The 9,719-nt window shown below is 38.6% G+C and overlaps 1 protein-coding gene across 1 annotated transcript in view; it reads right to left on the reverse strand.

The window, feature by feature from the left end:
- The window catches only part of LOC126408114 (mucin-2-like), a gene marked incomplete at its 3' end in the record, with an annotated part of 20,619 nt that overhangs the window by 5,889 nt on the left and 5,011 nt on the right, over positions 1–9,719 (reverse strand). Inside the window, exons 12-30 of the mRNA XM_050073490.1 lie at positions 8,948–9,017; positions 8,693–8,830; positions 8,444–8,608; positions 8,266–8,360; positions 8,025–8,151; positions 7,678–7,933; positions 6,207–6,256; positions 5,995–6,095; positions 5,007–5,158; positions 4,774–4,912; positions 4,581–4,688; positions 4,304–4,483; positions 3,980–4,219; positions 3,706–3,862; positions 3,391–3,519; positions 3,028–3,175; positions 585–628; positions 269–460; positions 19–133 (exon numbers count right to left, since the gene is read on the reverse strand). Of these exons, the coding sequence (XP_049929447.1) occupies positions 19–133; positions 269–460; positions 585–628; positions 3,028–3,175; positions 3,391–3,519; positions 3,706–3,862; positions 3,980–4,219; positions 4,304–4,483; positions 4,581–4,688; positions 4,774–4,912; positions 5,007–5,158; positions 5,995–6,095; positions 6,207–6,256; positions 7,678–7,933; positions 8,025–8,151; positions 8,266–8,360; positions 8,444–8,608; positions 8,693–8,830; positions 8,948–9,017 (2,606 nt within the window). The remainder of the gene's footprint in view (positions 1–18; positions 134–268; positions 461–584; positions 629–3,027; positions 3,176–3,390; positions 3,520–3,705; positions 3,863–3,979; positions 4,220–4,303; positions 4,484–4,580; positions 4,689–4,773; positions 4,913–5,006; positions 5,159–5,994; positions 6,096–6,206; positions 6,257–7,677; positions 7,934–8,024; positions 8,152–8,265; positions 8,361–8,443; positions 8,609–8,692; positions 8,831–8,947; positions 9,018–9,719) is intronic.

Below are 9,719 nucleotides of genomic sequence, written 5' to 3' on the forward strand. Positions count from 1 at the left end.
GTGGGTTTTTTGGTTATTGTTGCTGTGGTGGTGGGTTTTTCTGTGGCTGTGGTGGTGGGTTTTTCTGTGGTTGTTGCAGCAGTAGTGCTGGGCTTTTCTGTGGTGATGGGTTTTTCTGTGCTGGTGGGTGGTTCTGTGATTATCAAAAAAAAAAAGAAAGAAAAAGAAGATGAACCTAGGAAGTTGTCTTTAAAGTGTCAAAATACATCATTAAAATGGGTTTGTAAATGTTTTACACCAATGCACTTTTTTGGTCTCTCATATTTACCACTTGTGCTAAAAACAAAGGTTGTTGTAGGTGTTGTCGAGGTGGTTGTATAAGTGCAAGTCGGATCCATGATTCTGGTAATATTTCCCCCTTCTCCGCAAAAAGCTGTGATACAGGTTCCATTTCCATCATTTGTGTCATAGATTGTATCTCCATATTTGTATATACGTCCATGATATGAACACTCGCAAGCTGCAAAATAAATAATTATACAATAATTATATGAATTTTACTGTTTCGGTATATTGATAGTATTGCCTTTCTAATAAGTCTGTATGTTATGATCAATCACAGAAATGGTCATAGCCACGCTCACCTGTGACGCTATCACTGCACTCATGCTTTGTTGATGAACAGTGACTAAAAAATAAATGAAAAAGCAAAGATTAAACAATGTATGAACATATAAGGTAATTTTCTGGTGTTGGGGCAATTTGAATTACAATACAGGCATATGGAATGCTCTGATGACCAACATGATGCGATAGAGATTTTTACAGTTAATCTTATGGTGATGTTCCCAGAAAAAAAGAGTGGCATTTTAAGAGTCCTAATTTGTTTGTGGGTAATTACCAAGATCACATTTATGTTGTAATGTGAAGGTTAAGCAACTCTTCAACTTGCTTTTTTTAAGGTATTAATTGGATTATCATGATGTTAGTTCTAAATATAATTAAGTTATATTTATATAAATTTCTATAAATTTTATCTCCATTCATCCATGACAGGTCTCTAGTTTACAGGCAGCATACTAATTGCTGTCTTGGTTTTTTAGCTATATCCTTTTTCCAAACATTAGATATTGATACAATAATTTTTTATATTCTAGTGGTGTACAAACTGGACCATATACTTTTTGGAAGGTCATAATCTTACTATTACTATCATCATTTACAAATATGATATTTTTATTTGAAAATTATTTATTTATATTGAGGTGATCCTCTATCAACAAGGCCCTATTTCAGAGAGCAGGCTCATACTCTGAGCCTAATCCAGATCTCCAAGTTGACTGAGCCTGAGCTGGGAAACTCTTGAGTTTTCGGTTCCAGAACAGCTGATCAGAATTATCTCAATTAACTCTGAGTATATTCAGCCTGAGGGAAGTGCATTCACAGTGAGCACCGAAAGCCATCATCAATGGAGTGCAGATGACATGAAATGGAGATAAAAGCAGATCCACTTATTTCATTCCAACTGACCCGGAGAATTTAATGACCACGAATGAGGACAACGTGAGGTGGGATAAGACTTCAGAACATGTTAATAGGTAATGTGAAGTGATGTTATGTAACCTGATGAGTTATTGCATGTCAAATATACAGAAAATATAGAAAAATTTTTATATCTTAACAATGTTCACATATTTTAATATAATTTATTTGCTATATCCGCTTATTCAGCTGTAATCTGATGGAGCCCAAACACACTTGGCAGTAACTCCAAATCAAACACCAAAATATTGTACAGACTAGTAAAAATTTTGCTTATACTTATGTCATTCTTGCAATATTAGGCTGAGGTTAACTGAACTGCTGAATTGCTGTGAAATGATGTCCTATTCATGTGATCTCCTTTATTCTCAGATGGAGCTATGATGGGGATGTGAGTCCCATAAATGAGTCTATTACACCGCGGAATCTTTAAATGCATGAAAAGTATTCATAAATCATTGCACAATGTATCCACGTAGATTAATTTCTTACAACCCTGCAGTTCTGTGGAATTCCCCTTTGATGATCCTTTTTGATTTATGCCCAAGGAAAACAACAAAAATGGGCAAAAGTCTTTTCAGAGCCAGAGTCACTTTTCTTACGGCCCGACAAACTGTTGCCTTGCTGATGTGTTTCAGTTTCTCTGATTTCATAAAGAAAACTGCTGCTGGGCAATGCATAAAATTTGCTCCGATGATAATGCAGATGTGTGATGTTTGATACATCTGGGTGGAACAGATTGTTAGATAAATGATACAGTGCGAGGTGAAACATTGTCTTTCATAAAGACACTCCTCCAGGAACAGTAAGATGTCCAAGCAGGGTCTAATCACCACCTCCTTAGGCAACAGCCCCTGAATAAATTGAGCCCCAACGTCCACAATTTTATTCACAAAAGGAAACGTCATGTTTCTCCTTCCTGCTACACTCTCAGCGGGCGATCAGCCTCAGGCTTAGATGAAACAAACCTGTCAGCCAGCAGGTTTTCTTCACAGAGTATGTTGCCATAGTAACCGACTCAGTTTTACGCTGAACTGGCTTCATGAAACGGAAAAGTCAGTGTCCCTCATCTCAGGCATAACATACTCAGAGTTTTCACCAATCCTGCTTTCTGAAATAGGGCCCAGATTACTACTGAACCATAATATTTGTTGCAACATGTTATCTAGTTTATCTGGTGGGTGATATTGATACCACAGCCATTTTGCAGCAGCGTCTTTTTTGTCCATTTGAGCTGACATCAAGGAAAATAAATCATTTTCTAGCTGGATGAAATGAATGACTTTTAACTATACATATGGAAAGAGCTCTTTTTCAAATATAGGGTGGAAGTTTCTGAGTAATCTTGCTGGGAACCAGTGTTGGTTATGGAATAATTTCGGTATGATGGATGCTTTAAGGGAATTTATTTCTTTAAGGTTTAAACGTCAGTTAGTTAGTTATTAGTATACATAATTTCATTATGCCAGCTACTGTAAAAAGTATATAAAGGTTTCGTCAACTTTTGCACCAACTGCAGCGTTAATAAGAAGGAATGAGACCTACCAAATTTGACAGTTTTCCTTTCGAGGCATGTGCTCCCCTTCTTCATAATGCGTTCCTTCGAGATAGCAGCCACATTCTTTCTCTGACACACACTTCATGGTAATTTCTTCCAAATAAGATTTTTCGGGCGGGCAGCTTGGATAGCAGCCTTAAAAAATTAAATGTTACCGTAAATTGCAAACCTAGCACAGAATAGGTGAGGACTGGAAGTCTAGCCAAAACAATGTGAAAATCTCAGAGTAGTGAAAGTAAATGAAAAGTCAGTTGTGCTTAACCAATGGGCTTTACAAAAAACATATGCATGGTCAACTCTTTAATTATAACCTTTAAAATTATACAATATTTCTTTTACATCATTAGTACCTTCTAATGCTGGAATGTGATTGTAGCATACTCCTGAGGGATTCCTACATGTCTTCATGCATGGTTTTCCACAAGGCTCGTAGTGCCATTCACACTCTCCATCAGGGTTGTAAAAATCACAGAATAGAGCTAATGAAAGAAAAGAAAACAATGATAAGAAGATACAAGAAAAGATAACTCACTCATGCATAAACTTTTCATGATAAAATGCAAGTCAAGCCTATCTGCAGATTCTATAATTAAATGACAAAAGGGATGCTGACAGATAACATACTTTTGTTTATTTCCTCACAGAAACACAAATAAAACACTCACGGCAGATTGTGGGAGTTCTCCATCTTACACAGGCTCCGGCTTCATTGCAAGCTGCTGCGTAAGCTGCTACAGAGGAGCAGAAACATTCACAATCTCCCCCTGTGTTGCAGGAACATGTGTCTCTCACACAGGCATCATAATGATGTTTTGGGTCCACCTTTTTGGAAAAAAACAAACAAAAAAACATTGTGATGTCAGTTGAGGCTGACTTATATTCTGCTAACTTATCATACAGAATGCGATTGGATAGTCAGTTGCTTGGCACAATTCTTACCTTTGAATGGCAACTGGCAAACACTTTACTGTTGATAATGCTGCAGTGTTTTAATGCCCATGCCTGTCTGTGTGAGTATAGACTGCAGGGATTTCTATGTGTGTTTGCATTAGGGCAGGTAGGTGAGTCTTTCCAGCTGTTTCCAAACTCAAGGGCTTCAACCACAATCTGTTTGTCTCTGGTGGTGAAATCATTTTTTACATTCCCATCATAATTACCACAAAGACCACAGACTTTTCCCTGAGAAAAAATGAGAGTGAGTTCATTTGTAAATTGGCAACGTTGTTAACATTCATCTGAACGCCTATATATCTCCTCACCCACCTTGAACGTGGGCTTGAGTTTGATCATGAGTGTCGTCTTCTTATTCCAAATGAGAACAAGTCCATTCTTTGCCTCAATGACAAGATATATGCCCATTGTCTGGATGTGATGGGGTATGTCCTCCCCTTTGCTTTGTTTGATAACTCTGACATGTTCCTCTGACAGAACAATTTCATTGTTCTGAAAGAAACGAAACATGCTCATATCTAATTCTGCTAAGCAATTTTTTTTAGCATTTTTTAAAAGACATTTAAATGCATATAATAGTGTTATGTACCCCTAAGTAGAGTTTGATAGCAGTGGAGCAGATGCTTTCACTTGTTCCACATGGGATGCTCTCAGTCAGGACCCTGAAGGTGCCGTTCATATCGTCCCCACAGTAATCCTGCAAGATATTGATGTCATTATTACAAGACTGACCTCTGACAAATCACAAACAAACAAAGACTAAATGTACATCCGTGCAATACCTGAGTGAAGACGTAGCCACAGTCCCCGTGAAAGGAGAATTTCTTTTTATCAAAGGTGATGTAATGCCCTTCTCCATATATGGTACAGGTCCCATCACACTCATTTTCTGTACAATTCCATTTTCCGCTTTTGCAAGTGCTATGATTTAAACAGATAAAGTAATGTCAAGGTATATACCTGCTGATTTACGGACACAACTCTACTCAAGCGTGGAAGGAATTAAACGGCTCACCAGGTATTGCAGTCCACAGTGACAGTCTGTCCAGAATTATAGGATTCTCCGTTGAATGGGCAGGGACAGTTCTCCTCCGTAACACAGCCTCCTTTACCATCAGACAGCAGGCCAGCAGGGCATACACAGCCTGGCATACACTGTGTACTGACCTATACAGTGTAACAACAATGTATTTTAATTTTTTTTTACTGCTGGACAGGTCTGTTCATAAAGCTGGGCTGTCTATGCAGCAAAGAGACAAAATATTTTTGAAATTGGTGCTACATGACCAGAGAAAACAGAGAAAAAAGCGCTGTGGCATTTGGTTTTGCTCGAGCCAGAATTAACTACACCACACTTCACCAATGAATGCTTCCACTGGTGGGTAACAAAATGTGAGCTTGTTTGTTTTGACACAGGGAACAATATGACGGCTAACGGCTTGCTGTTTGATCTCATTTTTTTCAGCCTTCATTTTTACAATACAGGAAACAGCATACAGCCCACTTCCGGTTAACCAATTCACATATTACAGCCAAAATAGCTAAACAAAGCTACAGCTAAAATATTTTTCTGAAAAGGTGAGAAATAGGCAATACAGTAACAAAATCTTGGTTCATATTTGATAAGCGCTGCCTAGTTTTACAGTTTGATCAATGGTTGGTTGGAGTTTGAGAGAGAGAGGTGTGGTCATCTCTCTCAACCTGCTTCTGTACTCTTTTTGTCTGTGGTGGTAAGCCTATGAAAATGTGGAGGGACAATCTGTAGTTTGAGCAAGAGCCCTAGAGCCAGCGAATATCTGCTGAGTGACACATTTCGAGCTGGGAGATCTGGGTGCTGATGACATGGAGTGAAGTTTACCATTGTTTATTGCACACTACACAAACTTTTATGACACAAAGCTGGTTGAAAATCTGCAAAGTATCCCTTTAACATGTCATCTGCTGCTTTAGTATACATGTTTACAGAATTTAACAACAGTCATGAATCAGTGGCTCAATCTTACACATTCTGTGCCCAGTGTCTGGCAGCTTTTTTGGCACTCAGATCCCTTGTCACCTGGTTTTGCGTTTGAGCAGCTGATGAAAACCATTGGCTCTGTGCATGCTGATGACAATGAAAAAGTGTTATGAAGGACACTGCTGTATGCTTCATGTTGCTCATACTGTGTTTTGCAACAGAAGAAATACTATGATGAGTTGAGTGCTTTGTACCTACATTCACTTATGTGGTCTCCTGTGCATGTTAATTTTCCACTATGGCAGGAGCTGAAACACATACAAAGACAAGGGAGGTTAAGTGTTGCTAGTTTTTGCTCAATTTCTTGAAAATAAAAACAAAATTGATTAATTAATACAATTAAGAAGCACTGTCACAAGAAGTACAATTATAGCTCTACAGACACTCCTCTTTTTCTATTAACCTCATACAGAGGCTGCATCGTTTTGTATGTGGCACACATCATTCGCCACCAGAGGTCAGCCTGGTGCAACGGGCAACTCAGCTGACAAACATGACAACATTCTTATTGGTAGTTGTAGTCTATTTTGTGACACGGAGACAGCGCCTGGATGCAGGTGACAGATCTGTTTAAAAAAATGCAGCGACAATTTAATATACAAGACAATTATAACACGGACAAAGTGACTCTCGCCCCTTCCCTCCCTTGGCCTCTCTGTTGATGCTATGTGCATAAACAAGATTAATAGCCTGAATAAATAAAAGACTTACAGCACTTTCCAGCACTAGATTTATTGAAAGACAATGGAAAACGACTTTTTAACTCCCCCACAAAGATTTGTCATTGTTCCAAACTACAATGGATTTAGGCCTACTTGATACTTTTATATTCGTGTTATAGTTTTGTGTCCAAAAATGTTAACATACAGCCCTGCTGTTCATTTTATATAATTTTTCATTTGCATGTTGAGCAGCTGTTTATTTTCAAACAGGGGAAAATCCTTCTATTTGCATTTTATTTTGATTACAGTCTGTTTTTATAAAAGTGCTTGTGACATCTCAAATGTGGCTTTGACTTGCAACTGAAAACATGCAGCCCATTTCGAAGGAAATACCGAGATATGTATTGCGTATCGCCATTCAGCCTGTAAATACCGAGATACGAATTTTTGTCCATATCGCCCAGCGTTACTGGTGATTGAAAGGCGGTTTTGGTGGGTTTTATTTTGCTTCTGTTGAGTTTGAATGAAGCATGTTTCACTATGAATTAACAAGGCAATTAAGCTAGTCTTGTTTTGGTAAAAGAGGTTAACTTGATTTCAGGAGGTGTATGGTTGTGTTTTTCTGTTTAATTGCTTAATATGGAAAATAGGTATCAGAACATTACATTTCTTGACGCTTTGTGAGTGTATTTACTTTATTTATTAGGCTGAAAAAGCCAGGAGAGCTTGTGGAACATAGGGAAGTTGCCAGTGGGGGGTGCAGTGCCACACATAATACCATCATATACTGTATACCCGAGTGAAATTTCAGGAAAGTATGAAGGTATGAGAAAATAGATACCGCCCAAGCCTAAACCACAACATCCCTAATTCACCTCCTGCCGCACACCTTTGATGCATTTCATTCCCCCACTTTCTGTCTTCTCACCTTTCTCTTAAAGTAACCTAAAAATAACCATAAAAACATTATTCTGTTTTAATTTTACGAGAAATATTGAAATCCTCACCAAGTTTGCCCAAGGTGTCTGATGACCTGCCCAGGGCGTACCATCATGTCCCCCACATGACAGTGGCAATGTGAGGCTGGCACACAGTCTCCCTTCTCATTTAGATAAGTTCCCTCACCACAGCCACAGCCATCAAGCGGGGTAAACTCAACCTCGCATGTTGAGTCCCACTGACTGAGAGATTTGCAGGTGCGACCACAGCTTGTCATTTGGTAGCCATACACGAAAGTAGGGGGGCAGCCAGTTGTGAATATCTCTTTTGAAAGGAAAGAAGTTCACTTAAATATTAGAAATACTGTAAATATAGACTTCATTATTACACGCTTGATAATTTGGGTTGAACTTACGGCATTCAGTGCTCCTCCATCCGTTCAGTAAGACACCTTCAGCTGCACATGCATGGACGTAGGAGGATATGGCAGCACACATGCACTTGACACTGTTTTCGCAGGCGCAAGTGTCATAAATACAAGCCTGTGGAGAGAAGCAGCAGCAAGCTAACTGAATTGTTGAAATATGCACTAAAATAGTAAAAGTAAAATAACACAGATACAAAAAAAATGCATACAAAAAGAAATGACTGCTTACAGTTTGATAGTCTTCTGGGTTTATTTCAGAATGGCACTTTGCAAAAATCCCATTTGGGTCTGACAGCAAGCCGCACCAATGTTTAGCATATTTCTCTACAAAAATAAATCAACATCTTCATTGTTAAAATGTTGATAAAAACAACATTAAAATATGGAGGGTGATGTCTGTGACCTACCCTTGTCTATACTCAAAGTGCAGGGGTCGCCGAGTGTGTTTGTCACATCGCGGCAGCTTCCTCTGGCTTTCCATGTGTTGACAAATGTCCCAGCCGTTCCCTCAATCAATCCATTAGTGGTTCTGAAGTCGTCAGCTTCCACATCATTAAAATCTCCACAAAGACCTGGATAATGATAATGTTACTCAACAGAATACAAATTGCAAAGGGTGGATAATCAACACCATAATTAAAAGAAGTAAAACACACCCCTGAGTTTTCCCTTATTGGAAACACTGGCTTTGATGTAGATCTGCATAATGGGTGAAAGCTGAATCTCGAGATGAAGCCCATAACTGGTGTGGATTACAATAAAGAATGTCGATGGCCTGAAGACTGTTACGTCATCTGCAGGGGGTAAAACATTTTCACATTTAAAAAAAGAGAGAATTTGAATTTGAGCAAACTCAATTATAAGTTATGATTTCATCAGAGAATGAACACCAGAAAGAACCAAACACTTACCCATGAAAAAAGGCAGCTGTGTGATCAGTTTGTTATACAAAAACTGTCCGCTGGAATCAACTACAATCATCTGCAGAAGGGGAAAAATAGCAATATCTTAAAAATGTCAGGTTTAACCCCTTAAAGTCTGCAATAGAAAGACAGTAACCTTACCTTTCTGCTGCAAAAAGAATGAATGTCCTAGCTATTACGGTTTTATTTTGGATCAGCATATACAGGGTTATCTGTTTAAACAGCATCATGTGAACAGTCTGCAGACATCTGTGGGATCAACTACATTTGTCCAAGGCCCAGATCTTTTCTAAGCAGACACTGTGGAGGCTGGACTTTCACAGTAAATAAATAAATAAATATTTAGGTCTAATTAGCCTATCATTATTTAATATTTTCACTTTCTTACAAAATTAAAGTTTTCTTATATTAGCCTATATCAGTGTAAAGAGACACTGTAAAGAATTAAACCAAATATTAAAGGGACAGTGCACCCAAAAATGAAAATTCAGCCATTATCTACTCATCCATATGCCGACGGAGGCCTTGGTGAAGTCCTCACATCCGTTGCAGAGATCGGCGGGTGGAGCGGCTAGCACACCTAATAGTAGACGGCGCCCCAGACTAACGTCCAAGAACACAAAATTGAATCCACAGAGTATCTCCATACTGCTCATCCACAGTGATCCAAGTGTGCTGCAGCCGCGACATAAAAAGTTGTTTCGAAAAACATCATATGAACTCTGTTTTTAGCCTCACTGTAGCCTGTAGCTCTGACTGC

The sequence above is a fragment of the Epinephelus moara genome, chromosome 20, assembly GCF_006386435.1.
Source record: "Epinephelus moara isolate mb chromosome 20, YSFRI_EMoa_1.0, whole genome shotgun sequence".
Taxonomy (NCBI): domain Eukaryota; kingdom Metazoa; phylum Chordata; class Actinopteri; order Perciformes; family Serranidae; genus Epinephelus; species Epinephelus moara.